The sequence below is a fragment of the Entelurus aequoreus genome, linkage group LG09 (genome assembly GCF_033978785.1).
Source record: "Entelurus aequoreus isolate RoL-2023_Sb linkage group LG09, RoL_Eaeq_v1.1, whole genome shotgun sequence".
NCBI lineage: Eukaryota > Metazoa > Chordata > Actinopteri > Syngnathiformes > Syngnathidae > Entelurus > Entelurus aequoreus.
In genome coordinates, this window is record NC_084739.1 from 22,304,297 (window position 1) to 22,321,885 (window position 17,589).

The window sequence follows — 17,589 nt, forward strand, 5'->3', positions numbered from 1 at the left end:
TTAGCTCATAATTACGACTTTTTATCTAATAATAATGGGGTTTTACCTTGTCATTTCGACTTTTTATCCCAAAATTATTACTTTTTATCTAATAATTTCTTCTTTCTCATCTCATTATTGTATCTTTTATCTCATAATTAAGACTTTTCATCTCATAACTTCGATTTTTATTTATTTTATAATTTCGACTGTTTAATGTCATAATGATGATCTCTCATACTTTCGATTAATCATCTCATAATTATGACTTACGATTAGGTTTTTTAAAAATGCGGAAACGGGCTCCCATGAATAACAGAGTAGTAGAAAATGGATGTATAATAACCTAATATGTTTTTTATTTTTTATTTTTGTTATTTTATAAACTTTTATTTATAAATTGCAACATTTACAAACAATTGAGAAATAATAATAATCAAAATAAGTACAAAAACAGTACAAAACAGTGCCAGGGGGTCGTAAACGCAATAAAGTAACTAAAATAGAATGCAAAATATATATATATAACAAAGTGCAAAGCCAAAGGCTCACACAAGTTCAGTAAATAATTAAAATTCGGAACACAGCATCATCGTTTTTACAGCTTTTTGGTTGTTAGAGGTAGAAAGCGTTTTAAAGTAAAGTTCTAATTCTTTTTTAAAGGCACAAAAAACAGGTTGGGTATTGAGAAACTTACATTTATGAATATAAAGCTTAGCTAATAGTATAATGAGGTTGCAAAGGTAAAATTCATTTTCAAAAATGTGTTCATACAGTGTAAATCGCCATCAGTGTGTGAATGTGTGTGTGTGAATGGGTGAATGTGGAAATAGTGTCAAAGCGATTTGAGTTACTTAAAAAAAAAAAACGGCTGCGCAAGTACAACCCATTTACCATTTAAATCCAAATAGCACATCTTTAAAACAAAGCACAAATTTGTCATGAATATTGTCCAGGATGAAGCGACTAATGCCCTGCCATAGTGATCGAGTGCTTTCACAAGTCCAAAACAGGTGTAATAACCTTATGTATTTTCTTTTTATTTATTTATTTATTTATTTTTTGCAGGTCCGGTAGCCACCGCTCTTTTTTCCTTTTTTTTTAAATTTTATAAACCTTTATTTATACATTTCTAATAACCTCATGTCTATGATATAAGGACTAATATCGCTGACGCCAACTTCTTCTTTAGTGCAAACCAGTTAGGACTGAACCACTATCGACTCTGCTGGTTGCCGCCGGTCAATGCACTCTTCGGTTGTTTAAAGAGACGAGTGCTAATATGCTATACAGAGTTTTTAACAAATCACTTTAACAAGACCATCCCATATTTATATATATATTAGGGATGTCCGATAATGGCTTTTTGCCGATATCCGATTTTCCGATATTGTCCAACTCTTAATTACCGATACCAATATCAACCGATACCGATGTATACTGTCGTGGAATTAACACATTATTATGCCTAATTTGGACAACCAGGTATAGTGAAGATAAGGTCATTTTTGAAAAAAAATAAAAAAATAAAATAAGATAAATAAATTATAAAACATTTTCTTGAATGAAAAAGAAAGTAAAACAATATAAAAACAGTTACATAGAAACTAGTAATTAATGAAAATGAGTAAAATTAACTGTTAAAGGTTAGTACTATTAGTGGACCAGCAGCACGCACAATCATGTGTGCTTACGGACTGTATCCCTTGCAGACTGTATTGATATACTGTATATTGATATATAATGTACAAACGTAGGAACCAGAAATATTAATAACAGAAAGAAACAACCCTTTTGTGTGAATGAGTGTAAATGGGGGAGGGAGGTTTTTTGGGTTGGTGCTCTAATTGTAAGTGTATCTTGTGTTTTTTATGTTGATTTAATTAAAAAAATAAATTAAAAAAAACAACAACAAAAAAACATAATAAATGGGTTATACTTGTATAGCGCTTTTCTACCTTCAAGGTACTCAAAGCGCTTTGACAGTATTTCCACGTTCATCCATTCACACACACATTCACGGCGGGAGCTGCCATGCAAGGCGCTAACCAGCAGCCATCAGGAGCAAGGGTGAAGCGTCTTGCCCAAGGACACAACGGACGTGACTAGGAAGGTAGAAGGTGGGGATTGAACCCCAGTAACCAGCAACACTCCGATTGCTGGCACAGCCACTCTACCAACTTCGCCACGCCGCCCGATAATACCGATAATAAAAAACCCAATACCGATAATTTCCGATATTACATTTTAAATATATATGCATGTGTGGGAAAAAATCACACGACTATTTCATCTCTACAGGCCTGTTTCATGAGGGGTTTCCTCAATCCTCAGGAGAGGATTCCCACACATACATATTACGCTCTACCACAGTATCGAGCACTATATATATATATATATATATATATATACACATATGTATGAGTGTGCATTGTTTCACACTTTATGGGAAAAAAAGAAAAAACAGCATTAATTAATATTTATGTTCAGGCATTATAGAACAAAATAATATGGTCCGGTATAAACTAAACTAATGTAAATCTGTTTATTTGATATGATTTTATTGTAAATGAACGTGACAGCGGTAAAACTAAGAGAATTCTTGCTAGAATGCGTGTGTGAGACTGGACCATCCGGCTCGCCGTAGCCCAGCAATAGCCCTCAGTGGCACTCCTCTCGTCAATTGAACGTTGGAAAGATGGCGGCGGCGTATGCACAAGCGAGAGTCCCCTGCGCCGGCGGATCGAAAGTGCTTCTAAGAGACTGAAAATCGTCCTCTGTGCAAAAATTTCACGGTGCAAAGTCCGTCGGCTGTTGCCTAGACATGGTCTGGTCCATGCACGGCGAAGAATAGGACGCCGCGTTCTCGCTATGGAGCCCCCGGATCGCTCCCAGCCCAGCAGGTATGTCGAACACTGAGACTACACCACCAGGGCTCCGTGCTTGCCAAATTGTGAGCCGAGGGTTGATGACACGGCTTAGCGTGCTCGCATCTCCTGGAAAGCCACTTCCTGTCAAATTGTGAGACCCGTGCAGTCCAGTCGCGGCTTTACTGTTGCAAACTTTTTTTGTTGTTGCAACGTTCTATAAACGCGTATTCCAGGAAGTATTAGATTTGTTTTTTGTCAAGAGAAAAAGGAAGGATGCATGCCGGCTGAGAAGGTAATTGTTCCAACGACTGCAACATGTTAGAGAGCCAAGCAAGCTAACCACCAGTGTTAGCTTGTCATTTAGGGTTCATAAGTTTACTAACAAACTCTGACAAAGTAGTTACGTTTTATCACACATTTGACAGGCATGCATTTTAAACAAAAGATCAACTTTGGCTTTAGCTAGCATTCATTCCACTGTTATGCATTGTTAATCCTTTAGCGCCTGTGTTGTGGTCCTGTGCATCTTTTTACTTGACGGTTTTTACATGGAATGCATTCCGATTCGTTTCTTTGTGCTTCGTCTTTAACTTTAAATGTGCATAAACAAATGCCCCACTGTCACTGAAGCAATAGAAAGCACATGTGTAAAAAAAAAATTAAAAAAAAAAAATGGTGATGTTATTACTAAATGTAATCAAAATGGTGTAGTTTGCCCCTGACTGCAGGCGACAGAGCGCCTGGAATCTTCTGTTATGTCTTCTCTATGCTTGTTTTCCTCCCCTTGTCTCCTGCAAAAAAAAAAAAAATCATGGCTCATGTGCAAATTGTTTTGGTCTTTGATATGGATTGTGTTACTGCCACTTGCTGTCTAAAAGTGAACAAAACAGCTCAATGGTTGTGCAACACTGGCCCTATTAATGTGGTTGCATAAGGACAATGCACAACTTGATGTGACTATGGTGCATGTTCTTACTGGAAGTTGACATGAAAACATTTACCCCCACCCCCCTCCCCATGTTTGTTTAGTGTGTGGGTGGAGGGTAACACTTACTATAATGAGCACAAATCTACAGTATGCCCACACACTGCTTCATAGTGTTTTCATGGCTTTGAAGAAGACTAAACGGTGTCTTCAAATGCATTGAAAGCAGCCATGGGTTGGAAAGTTTGCAGGAACTGTGTGTGTGTGTGCTTGCATTGCTCTGTATTAAATAGCAATGAAGGCAGACATGACAGGCCTCAAAGAGAGGGAGTGCATATACTCTTTAATATGTTTCCGTTGCACGAACAGAGGTGAGGCGTAATGTCTCGTGTCTCAAAGTGGACACGGTCACTAGTAGCATTCCTGGGATTACAGGATGTGGTGTAGCTGCCGGCAGCGCTGCAGACACTGGTGGCTACAGCTCATTAAAAGGCTGCGTTTGCTGGGAGCACAGGCGGTGCGTGGAGTGCAGATGGAGCCTCCTCTTCCTATTTCCAAACTGCATCCGTTCTCTCCCTACACCTGCTTGCAAGAAACGTGTGCAGGTTGTCGCTCTCATCTCCCGTTTCCTTCGAAACAATTGATCTTTTCTGCCAGCACGACTTGGTGTTTCAGATCATGAACAAGATGAAAGGATTGCCACGCGCTGTACAACATATTTATTATTAGCTTGAAGGTCCCACTCCTGATGGCGAGATAGTCTTTCAAGTTCAGAGGCAACTTGCATGTAATTGACATTATGTATTGTACAGTACCTCAACACGCAGTGTCTACATTTATTTATGTGTCATCATGTGACCTCTTGAGCATGTTTACTGTTGACTGCAAACTTGTGTTGTGTTGTGTCGTGCATGATTTGTAAACTTTGTGCGTTTTGCATACAGGAGAGTCTGGGAGGTCCACTCCTGGCTGCGTGGAGCTATTCCACATAAGGGTGGGGTCGAGTTCCTTTTGTGTTTGTTGTTTTTCCCCCCTAACACCGCAAGCTTACTGTATGAAAATGTGATGGTTGAATGTGTGCATCGTGTGTTGCAAGGGGTGGCACATTTACCAATTTATGCACTGTGAATGTGTGCAAACGTTGAACTATTTTTAGAAGGTAAAGTGAATTAATCTGTTCCGGGGTCAAACACTTCACAGCATTACTATCTCACATTCAAAACACTGCAAGATTAATCAAATCTGTCATTGGTCTTTACATTTATCCAGCTATTGTGTGATGAAAGGTAGAACGTAAGTGTGTTTTGAAGCAGTGGTCCCCAACCACCGGGCCGTGGATCGATTGGTACCGGGCCGCACAAGAAATTTAAAAACATTTTTTAATTTTTTTTTATTAAATCAACATAAAAAACACAAGATACACTTACAATTTGTGCACCAACCCAAAAAACCTCCCTCCCCCATTTACTCTCATTCGCACAAAAGGGTTGTTTCTTTCTGTTATTAATATTTCTGGTTCCTACATTATATATCAATATAGATCAATACAGTCTGCAGGGATACAGTCCGTAAGCACGCATGATTGTATTTTTTTATGACAAAAAAATAAATAAAATATCGTGCCGTGATTTTACCAGTCCGGCCAACTTGGGAGTAGATTTTTCTCCATGTGGTCCCCGATCTAAAATTAGTTTGACAACCCTGGTCTAATTGTTGGTTTTGGTAATACACAGTTATTTTTGAGGTACTGAAATCAACAACTTTTTTGAATGCCCATTTAGATTTTTTTCATTAAAAATCATGAAGCGAATTGATGCAGCAAATGTGTGAGTAACCAATACGAATATATAGAATAGAATAGTGTTGTCCACTACAAAGGACATTGCATAAAAATAAACTAGGGATGTTCCGATTAGGGTTTTATGCTGCCGATACTGATCATCCATGAGTGAGATCAGCCGATACCAGTACGATACCAATCACATCTGTTAATTATGATTATTTCAATGTATTTATTATGAGTGCTATTAACAGTTTAACAATTTCAGCACAATATTTAAGCTAGTTTCTTATTCTCTTCTGTGTGTTACATGTTCAGCCTCCAGTGATGATGATACTATAAAGAAATTATTTTTTTTCCCGTAATGGAGGAGACTTTTATTCGAGGAGCGACTCCACACAGTTGCTAGCCGCTTTTCAGCCGGGGGACTAAAAATAAATAGTGTCAGCCAGAGGGGATCGACATTTGTGATCAGCAATAAAATGCATTCATCAGCAATGACGATCGTGTACTTTTTCATGAGAATCTGCCGATACTGATTACATTTTTAGAACAAACATTTTTGACTAAAAAACTATTATTAATATATTTTTCACTCAATATTATTATTTGATTAAAAAAAATGCAACCTTTATTTGTCTGAGTCGTAAGACGATATTGCCTTACAAGTAGGGGTGTAACGGTACACAAAAATTTCGGTTCGGTACGTACCTCGGTTTAGAGGTCACGTTTCGATTTATTTTCGGTACAGTAAGAAAACAACAAAATATACATTTTTGGGTTATTTATTTACCAAATTTGCAAAATCTTCCACCAAAAATATTTTTCTTAGTGGAATATTTGATGTGAAGTAATCGTAACCTTGGATAGGTCAATAATTCATAATAACATTGATTTTGATTCAATATTATGTTTTGAGCAATGACAGTTTGAAAGAAAAAAAAACAGCTTTGTTTTATTAGTCAACATTGCAACTTTTTCTAAATTTTTTTTATTTCACTTTTGTTATGTTTTTGTTTATTTTAATAGTATTTTTAGAATGTGCCGTGGGCCTTTAAAACATTAGCTGTGGGCCGCAAATGGCCTCCGGGGCACACTTTTGACACCCCTGCTATAGATAATAAAAAATGTAATCTGATAAATCCATGGATAAAAAGCAGAGCCTGGCGACGCATGCGCGTTTATCATAACTCTCTCGCTCTCTTTGTCTCTGCCCCTCCCTCACGAATGTTGCTGCACGCAGAATTTGTTTTGTTTTTGACCCCTTCTTAACCCTGAACGTACATTGAAAATACATGCAACCCTAACTCAAAATGCCGGACATTTGAGGCATTTAAGAAACTCCGCCCTGACAGCTCCGCAAAAGAGGACATGTCCGGTGAAAAGGGGACGTATGGTCAGTCTATCGTGGCCCGTTAGCTGCTAGCATGCCGTGTGTTGTGCCTCGGTGTGCATTGTTTACACAACGTGTGTTACGCTACTTAATATGTCCGTGTGGAAACTCGTTCGGTACACCCCCGAACCGGAACCCCGTACCGAAACCGTTCAATACAAATACACGTACCATTACACCCCTACTTACAAGTGTAAAAAAAAAAGTTTACCCCTAATGTAATATAAAATGTTGAAGCTCCACACATTGCTGGCATTAGCAATCGTCCCTATGTGCTCCTGTTGCTCGTTGTCAACTCCAAGCTCAGTGACACAACATATTTGAAAAAAGTGTTGCAAAAAGCCCAAGACAAAGCAAAATGCATAGGTGCATGATGATATGTGTGCAACTTTAAAATACATATATATATATATATATATATATATATATATATATATATATATATATATGTATATACAGAACAGGCCAAATGTTTGGACACACCTTCTCATTCAATGCGTTTTCATTATTTTCATGACTATTTACATTGTAGATTGTAACTTAAGGCATCACAACTATGAGTGAACACAAAGGGAGTTATGTACTTAACAAAAAAAGATGAAATAACTGAAAATATGTTTTATGTTGTAGTTTCTTCAAAATAGCCACCCGTTGCTCTGATTATTGCTTTGCACACTCTTGGCATTTTCTCGATGAGCTTCAAGAGGTAGTCACCTTGAAATGGTTTTCACTTCACAGGTGTCATAGTTTTGATGCCTTCAGTGACAATCTACAATGTAAATTAAGTTAAGTTAAAGTTAAAGTACCAATGATTGTCCCACACACACTAGGTGTGGTGAAATTTGATCTCTGCATTTGACCCATCCCCTTGATCACCCCCTGGGAGGTGAGGGGAGCAGTGGGCAGCAGCGGTGCCGCGCCTGGGAATCATTTTGGTGATTTAACCCCCAATTCCAACCCTTGATGCTGAGTGCCAAGCAGGGAGGTAATGGGTCCCATTTTTATAGTCTTTGGTATGACTTGGCCGGGATTTGAACTCACAACCTACCGATCTCAGGGCTGACACTCTAACCACTAGGCCACTGAATAGTCATGAAAATAAAGAAAACACATTAAAATGAGAAGGTGTGTCCAAACTTTTGGCCTGTACTGTATGTATGAATAAATAAAATGATAAGTTGTAGGGTTGTATGCATTTGGGACAATCACATTTTAAAGCACCACTGTATGTAGATTTTAACTTCTTTTTACACTTGTATGACGGTTACGAATGTTACTAAAATCTATGCCTTTTACATTAATAACGTTTCATGGTGCTTGAACAGTTTTGACTCTGGAACAGACATCACTGAGCGGATTGTGTGATTAGTTCGCTTGATAACTTGGGGGACTATTTCATCTATTTTGCAGTGTGGACAGGTGTTAAAGTCTTTAGCCTCCTGAGGGTCAGTTATGCCAGTCCTAATTAGGAGAAAGTGTGCTCTTTCAAATCAGACCAACTTCTCCCTCCTTTCCTCCCCCCCTATCTCTTTCTCTTTAAAAAAAAAAAAAAAAAAGAGTCCCTTTTAGTTTTGTCATTGTGAGCAAGCGTGCTCACTAAACAGCTGTGTGCTATTCAGTGCTGGGCCTCATGGGCCACGTGTCAGTCCTATACAATAGAGTGCCCCTTCCTGGTACAATAGTGTGGATGGTTGGGTGTCAAAGGTCACCCCCATGCCCCTCCCTTCAGCTGAATCTGGCAGCCCTTGGTATCTGTGCTCCAGTCGCTTTGCAGAAAAGGCTGGGTTTTGGTGCTTTTTATTATGCACGCAGTGTTCCTGCTTAAAGGGTGCAGCATTCCGCTGGCCTTTATGGGGGTGCCCAATGAGCCATCAGATGAGCTATTGAGAGTAGCCAGACGCCATCTGCAGTGATCATTTACTTGCGGCGGCCAGTCAGAGACAGCTTGCAGACAGTAGGGCACGCGAGCCTCTGACCTTGCGAGTGGCTTCCCTAACCCAAAAGTATCCGAAAGAGGAATTTCTGTGCATGAAGGCAAGCGAGCAAACAGCAAAGGCGTCATTGGTGTTGCTGTCATTCCTGAACGATTAAGTCATGCTGTGTGTCTTAAAAAAAAAAAAAAAAAAAAGTGATCAGTCCCCTCCCCTCTCACAGGCACAGGCTATTCCTGTCCTTGATCTCTTGCACTTTGCAAAACAAAAGTCTTCTTGGTTGAATCATCATCATTTCTGTCGGGCACCTTCTTTCTTCATGCACGTTCCTGCGCCCTGCCTTTGCACCGATGTGCGGTGTGGACGTGCTAAATGCCTTTATTGTGACTCCAGAGATTGCTTACTGTGCCTTCTTGTGCAGTCATTTCCTGCTTCTGCAGAACAAGCCCCTCCACAGTTTCTCATACAATGCACTCATGAAAGGCTCCACTGTTGTTGTTCTTCTTCTTCTATGCGAGAGTCGCTCTTAAGTCATTTCAGGGGCTGCAGTGTTGGCAGTTGGATTACTTGTTGCCGGATTCACAGCAGGTGTCTAGTCTAGTTCTACGGCAGCCCCCAGGGGACTCCCAATGGGCGCGGATTGTGATGCAGGGCAGATGGAGCCGTATAGAAACCTGCACTCGCTCCTTTCAGTTTAAGCAAGTGATTTCCAGATGAACGCCCTCCTGCGCCCTCTCTTAAACACTCACACAGCGAATGTGATACAACCCCACCCCTTTGCACTGTGTCCACACAAACGGGCACGTGTTGTGTGAATGCCGCTGAGTCCGATGATGGATGAAGGGACACATGGTGATCAGCATGCAGAGCCACCAGGTTGCATACCCCACCCCACCCTCCCCTTCCTTCTCTTTTTGTCTCCTCTGGCTGGGGTCACACGATCCAACCTTTCTATCTAATCCTATTAAAACACCCTCAAAAAGGCATCAGGTAACAAAGGTTTGACATTGTTGCCTCAAGGCGTGCCGCCTGACCCCCCTTCCTAAGATAGAAGGGTTTCAAGTGATTGCTATGTTCTCCCTGCACTGCAACTATGTTGTCAGGCTAGCTCTGTGTCTGAACATTCGACAGCAAAGTATTGATACCCTAATTACATGAAAACAAGCATCTTGAATGCCAAAAATGCGTATGCATGAGCCTGAACGCGCCTCGGTTGCGAAAGAGCTGACTCGTGCTCGATATATATATACTCAGTAGATTCCAGTGCAACGTGGAAGGTTGAACACAATCTGTCCACAGATGACATATTTGATTTTACATTGAAACTTTTTCCCTTCATAAGAAATAATATACCTTTTATTAGTCCATTCCAGGATCAAAGTGCCCCATCGTAAAACAGTGATTGTTTGCAAAGTGGCGCTAACCTTCAAGCGTGCTGCAAGCGTTATATCCCGGGCTAGGGCTCATCATAACAATGTAACGTTATACAGCAGTACCTCAGTGTTTATTAATCCGTTCCTAAGGTTCCGTTGAAAACCAAAACTATTTTTCCCATTGGAATCAAATCCAATAAATCTGTTCCAGACAATAGGAATCGGTATTATGGCCTATAATCTATATCGCAATATGTATTGCAGCCTCCTGCGATAACGATGTATGTATCACAATATATTATTTGGCATATAAATGATAATAGAACCATTTTCAAACGGGCTCTTAATTTGGCTGCAGACATAATTTCCGCATGTATTTTCTCCAAACTATTAACATACCTGCTAATTTAATGTCAATATCTTGTTTCTCTCTAATGTAACATGGTTATATTTACACCTCCATTAACATGTAATAAGCGCTTATTCTTCTGTTGTTTCAATACCCTACATTCGTTTTGGGCGATACCACACATTGGGTATCGATCCAATACCATGTAGTTACAGAGGCAGTATTGGTCATACCAATGCTGATACTTCAAATTTTCAAGGTCATTGAATGATTACATTTTTCACCATAATTATTATTAGGACGGCGATGTGTATCAATTAAATATTGAAACTATTTCGTACTATTGACTCTAACACACAATACCCCATATTGACAATGTGGAAAAAGTAATGTTTTTTTTAGAAATGTTGGCAAATTTATTACAAATAAAAAACCAAGAAATCACATGTACATACAGTAAGTATTTACAGCCTTTGCTCAACACTTTGTTGATGCACATTTGGCAGCATTTACAGCCTCAAGTCTTTTTGAATACAAAGCCACAAGCTTGGCACACTTATCTTTGGGCAGTTTCGCCCATTAATCTTTGCTCTCAAGCTTTATCAGGTTGGATGGTAGACATTGGTGTACAGCCATTTTCAGATCTCTCCAGAGATCGGATTCAAGTCTAGGTTCTGGCTGGGCCACTTAAAGCAATTCATTTGAGTCTTAAAGGTGCATTTTGGCAAATCTTTACTAAGAAATGGCATCCGTCTGGACACTATACCATCCAGAACTGATTGGTTTGCTGCAGAGATGGTTGTCCTTCTGGAAAGTTCTCCTCTTTCCACAGAGGAATGCTGTAGCTCTGACAAAGTCATCATCGGGTTCTTGGTCACCTCCCTGACTAGGACCCTTTTCCCCCAATTGCTCAGTTTAGACGGCCGGCCAGCTCTAGGAAGAACCCTGGTGGTTCCAAACTTCTTACCTTTACAAACGATAGAGGCCACTGTGTTAATTGGGACCTTCAAGGCAGCAGATATTTTTCTGTACTGTTTCCCAGATTTGTGCCTCGAGACAATCGTGTCTTGTAGTTTCTTCCTTCGACTTCATTCTTGGTTTGTGCTCTGCCATGCACTGTCAAGTGTGGTACCTTGTGTATTAGGGCTGGGCAGTGTACCGTTATTACCAATAATACTATTAGTATTATAGCAAATACCGATATAGAAAGAGGTATATATTTGAGACGATACCGCCATAACGGTATCTTTTGATGAAACCTAACGTTCATGAAAAACATTTACGAAAATTGCTTGGACAGAGTAACGGCTAACTAATTCCTTTATAAGAATAAGCAAAACGTTGCGTTACTACTTCCAACAAAAATAATCTGAGTACTCTCAACACTGGTTATCTAGCCATAAAACACTTAAACAACCTTAAGCACTTTGCACGTTTCGTTTAAGATACCAGTACATCTTGTATATCGCCGATCAGACTAAAAGTACCAGGATATCAGTGTTGGTCCATATCACAGAGCCCTAGTGTGGGGGGTCGGCAACATGTGGCTCTTTAGCGCCGCCCTAGTGGCTCCCTGGAGCTTTTAATATAAATTATGAAAATGGACAAAGATGAGGGCCAAAAATGTTTTTTGTTTTAATACGGTTTCTGTAGGAGAACAAATATGACACAAACCTCCCTAATTGTTAAAAATCCCACTTTTATATTAAACATGCTTCACTGACGAGAGTATTTGGCGAGCGCAGTTTTGTCCTACTAATTTTGGCGGTCCTTGAACTCACCGTAGTTTGTTTACATGTACAACTTTCTTCGACACTACCACAGAATTACAGGTTTTTTGCCACTCCTCCTTTGTCTCATTTTGTCCACCAAACTTTTTATGCTGTGTTTGAATGCACAAAGGTGAGCTTTGTTGATGTTATTGACTTGTTGGAGTGCTAATCAGGCATATTTTGTCAGTGCATGACTGCAAGCTAATCGATGCTAACATGCTATTTAGGCTAGTTGTATGTACATATTGCATCATTGTGCCTCGTTTGTAGGTATATTTGAGCTCATTTAATATAATTTACCTATATCCTCTGTGTATTAAATTTTGATCTGCATGTCACGTGACACATTATGTGTATATCATATTGGCTGCATTTCTGATTGTTTGTGTGCCGTTATAGACCACAGCAAACGTTACACAGCTTGCAAAGATGGTAATAAGTCCACTAGAAGAAGACAGCCTGCCGTTTCCTTTAAATTGGACGCACACATATATACCTTTGGCCATTCTAAGCCAGAAATTTCCAAGAGGCTATCTCACCCTCTGAGCAGCCTCCGTTTTTAATAATGTTCTCCAATGTTGTAAAAATGTGTAGAATAAATATTACATTTCAATATTTCTGTCAGCCTGCGACACATAGTCATTTTGATAGTAAGCTAATATAAACACTTACATAATGTGTTGCTGTCACTGTAACACTTATATAAGGCTTTTAATTTTGTGAGGCTCCAGACATTTTAATTTTTTTTAAATTTTTGGTCCAATACGGCTCTTTCAACATTTTAGGTTGCCAAAATCAGAACATCTCAGAGATGATCAGTTGAAACAGGATGCACCTGACCTCACTTTTGAGCTTCGTGGCAAATGCTTTGGAATACTTAAGTACATCCATCCATCCAATTTCTACCCCTTGTCCCTCTTGGGGTCACAGGTGATTTATTTATTTATTTTGTATTGTAAATAACATGTGATGGTGGTTCTTTGGTCAAAATGTTGCATAGATTATGCTTTACAGACCATCTTTAAAACGCTTTCTGACCGTCTCTTCGAACTATACGCTAATTTGTATCAAAAATGGCAATAGCAGAGGATGCATGTGCACGTACGAGCCAGTCTGTCCCTTAACAAGAGGATAGAAAAAAATTACGGTACATGGTAGATTCACACAAAGCACTCTGGGTAACTTTGTCATTTATGGAGAAATCCGCTGACGTGGGACAAAAGTTGCTAATGGGGCAAATATCAAATATCTCCTTTTGGAAGAAGTATAAAGGAAGGCAAGATTGTTTTATAAATATCTCTGCCATGCCTCCGTGGTAAGAGTTCAAATTTTTGGCACTTATGCATAACCCAAATACACAAAAAAAGGTGAGAAAAGTTGGTTTTGCACAATAGGTCCCTTCAGGAGATGTTCTCTTTAAAACAGATGTGTAAACAAAGATTCCAGAAAATAATTGACAAAAAACAGGACCTAACAACGAAACCTAAGTAGTGGCGCAGGTTCAATATATAACACTCATCTCATTCGGGCATTGTTTTGATTTTTTGATGTCGAAAACATAGACTGTGAGCGAGTTAGCGTTAAGTATCATAGAAGTGTAAAAGTAAGTTAAGCGCTTTGATGGCATGTGTCTAAAGCGCTGTGGTCGTCTTGTGCAAAAAGAGGCAGCCAGTCAGGCTCCACGGGAGACATCACCAGTCCGTCGTCAGTCTGCTGTGGCGAGCACCGCACATTCATTGCAGCCTCACTTTTTGCAACTGTGGCATTGCAAGAGATTTGCTGCGCGCTCTGATATGGCTGCAAACATTCAAGCACTTTCTGACCTTGTACATGCTTCTGTGGTTCTCCTGGTTTGACATCGTTAAAATCACTTAGAGGGGAAAAAAAGAAGCCAAAGAGCGTCTTTGTTGTTAATTTCGGCCTTCGGGCAGCTCTGCTTATTATAAAAATGTCAGCATGAATAGCTCGTTGTGAACAGTTTGGCTATTTTTTGCTTCTAAATTACATCGTAAATGTTAACAGGCAGGGCAACCCGCTGGAAGATGAATCCAGACAGAACTCTCAGGAGGAGGAATCCTGGGACTCGCCCAGCGAGGAAGAGGAACCTCTGTATGCTACATCGCCTCCTTACACCCACCGTCAGATGAAGCGTATGTCTGGCAAACATCATCAGAAAAACAGCCAGACAAGGAGTGGTGGACGTTCTCCCTGCAAGAGTGAGATAAATCAGATGTGATCATAGACAATATTTGTGTTGTATGGTCGGTCTGCTTTTGCTGAGCCAGCAGTTCTGTGTGTGTGTTTCAGCGGACCACAGCCCGTCTGGCCTGAAAGAGAGCCCCCGGCCTGCGGAGATGCCCGAGGAGCACAGCTACAAGCAGGGCAAGAAGCAGAGGGCCACCTTGCGTTCCACAGAGAGAGACCACAAAAAGACCTTTGAGACCTTCATGCTGGACCCGCTGTCCAAATCAGGCCCGTTTGGCACCCTCAACATGGACCCCCGGAAGCACTACCTGAGCTTGGGCTGCAGCAGTTGCAAACTCCCCGTGTCCATGCCCCACATGGCCCGCACACACCGCCAGACCTCCAGGACGGACTGTCCGGCGGACCGCCTCAAGTTCTTTGAGACGCTGCGGCTGCTGCTCAAGCTCACGTCCATGTCGTCCAAGCGCAAGGAGAAGGAGCAGCGGGGCCTGGAGAACATGGCCTTCATGGGACACAACAATGAAGTCATTTGGCTGGAGCTGCAGGCGTGGCACGCACGGCGCTCCATCAGCGACCAGGATTTCTTCCTCTTCACGGCGCGCCAGGCCATCCCCGACCTCATCAACGATGTGCTGCATTTCAAGGTCAAGTACGACAGCCTGAGACAGGCTCTGTGTTCGGAGTCCCAAGGCGTTCACGTGGACTGCCAGACTGTTAGGACTGTTCCGAACTTAGACTGTCAAGAGAAAGGTAAGCCAGCTGTAGCGGAAACCAACCACTGCGGGGTGGATTCTTGGGGCTTTAGTGCATGCCCCTCCACTGGGATGAATGCAGCCGAGCCCCTGGGGTCAGGCGGCGACTGCAAAGAGCACCTTCAAAGGCAGCGGTTGGCCTTTGAGCAGGTCAAGCGCGTCATGGAGCTGCTGGAGTACGTGGAGGCGCTGTACCCCTCGTTGCAAGCCTTGCAAAGGGACTATGAGAAGTATGCAGCGCGAGACTTTCAGGGCAGAGTGCAGGCGCTCTGTCTGTGGCTCAACATCACTCAGGACCTCAACCAGAAGCTGCGCGTCATGGCCACCGTCCTGGGCCTACGGGACCTCTCTCGCATCGGTTGGCCCGTCTTTGAGATCCCGTCCCCCCGCTGCTCGCGTGGCAACGAAGAAGACGAGAACGAGGAGGACGAGGAGAACAACTCAACCGCCACTTTCACTGCTGAAAGTGACGGTGAGGATGCGGCGGAGGAGGATGAGGAGGAGGAGACAGCGGGATGTATCCTACACGAGAGAGAGCTGTCTCCGACTCTGACTCCCAAATTTGCCCGATTGTTGTCGGAGGAAGAGTTTCTCCCGACAGCACAGGCAGGAGGGGGCGTGTCCTGCCCCACCGCCATCTACAGACCCTTTGTGGATAAAGCACTGAAGCAGATGGGACTGCGCAAACTCATCCTCAGACTGCACAAACTGATGGACCGCTCCCTTCAGAGGTCCAGGGCGGCCCTGCTCTGCCACACACCTGCACTGGAGGTGAGACTTTTTGATTGATTCCTTCAATATGATTAGGCAGCACATGACAATTTAATTATTACGGTATGTTTATATAACAATATTGCATTGTATTTTCTTAAAAGAAAAACATTTGTGTCAAGTGACAACTCACACCCTTAGCCAGCATTTATAACCTTAAGATGTATGATTTTTTTTATTCTTATATATATTGTGAATAGAACTGGGAAACTATTGCAGTTACACAACCCACACTAATGTCCAAAATCCTGGGAAAAAAAGGCAATTTTTTCATATAGTTTAAACAAAAATCAATATACTAATGAGTTATGTATGTTTAAAAAACAGCCTGCATGTCATGTTTGTTAGTTGTTTCAATATTACAAATATTTTGTCATTATGTTACACCTATTTACTTATTTTCACCCATTTTTGATGTTGTTTTTCTTTTCTTTTCTCCCGTCATTTTTTAAAAGAAATATGAGCTTATACAAAATGAGTCGCGGGCCATAAATGATCGCTAAGCCTCAATTTCAGTTCCCCTGAACGAGAGTGTTTTTTTGTCAACTTGAATTTTGCAGGTACAGTCAAACTTCGTTTTTTATACGCCACAATTAGGGATGGGTAAAAAATTTGGTATTTTTATAGGTACCGACCGATTCACTAAAAATCAAACGGTGCCATATTTCGATACCTTTGTGGCATGCCGCATGTGACGTCTCGTCTGGTTGCAGCCTCGGCACCGACTCCAGCACTTGCAGTCAATCAGCTAATTTACATTGGATTTGATGGTAGACATGCAAAAGATTAGCATCAGTGCTTTTTCATGGCGATTTCACACCTACAAATTTGGTAATGAAAACTACAACTAAGATACATGTTACAATCAAACAGCTGGAGTTTAATGAATATAATAATTGCAGTATAAACACTTTGTAGGGCTCAACAAAAGAATATAATAATTGCAGTATAAACACTTTGTAGGGCTCAACAAAAGAAAGAATAGTCACATTCAACTTAATGGCAAAGACTACAGGTTCTAAGGCAACACACTTTAGTCTTTAGACTACTGCCATCTAATATCTTGGAATAGTAACTTGATGCAAGGTCTATTATATAGTAGAGTACATTACTTGAAAATGAGACACATACTCTTAGCCTTTTACAGGAAAATGTCTTCTATGCAACCTGTTTCCCATATTCATCTCTTTTGTGTTGCACAACACTGAAAAATAGGTTTTGACCAAAGCAGCAACTGCACAAGGATAACTAATAGTAATCTTGCTGAGTCATAGATGTGGAACAGAATGAAAAGAATTCTCAACCTTTTCACAGCGCCTTAGATTGTAGTATTGCGTTCAACAAACTAGTAGTTGATAACTGTTCACAGCAATAACCGCAAGCTTTACAAATACTCTTTTACACTTGCCAATTACTACAACTCAACAAATACATACTGCTATACAATTACTACTATTATTTTTATCAGGCTGTGTGTGCATCCTCATGT

At 40.8% G+C, this 17,589-nt stretch overlaps 1 protein-coding gene across 4 annotated transcripts in view; it reads left to right on the forward strand.

The window, feature by feature from the left end:
- Positions 1 to 2,625: 2,625 nt before the first annotated feature.
- map3k4 (mitogen-activated protein kinase kinase kinase 4) overlaps positions 2,626 to 17,589 on the forward strand; it is a 54,471-nt gene continuing 39,507 nt past the window's right edge. For all 4 annotated transcript variants that reach the window (XM_062058333.1, XM_062058330.1, XM_062058329.1 and 1 more), the window contains exons 1-3: positions 2,626 to 2,882; positions 14,395 to 14,588; positions 14,680 to 16,100. In XM_062058333.1, the coding sequence (XP_061914317.1) occupies positions 2,851 to 2,882; positions 14,395 to 14,588; positions 14,680 to 16,100 (1,647 nt within the window). In that variant the 5' untranslated portion in view covers positions 2,626 to 2,850. The remainder of the gene's footprint in view (positions 2,883 to 14,394; positions 14,589 to 14,679; positions 16,101 to 17,589) is intronic.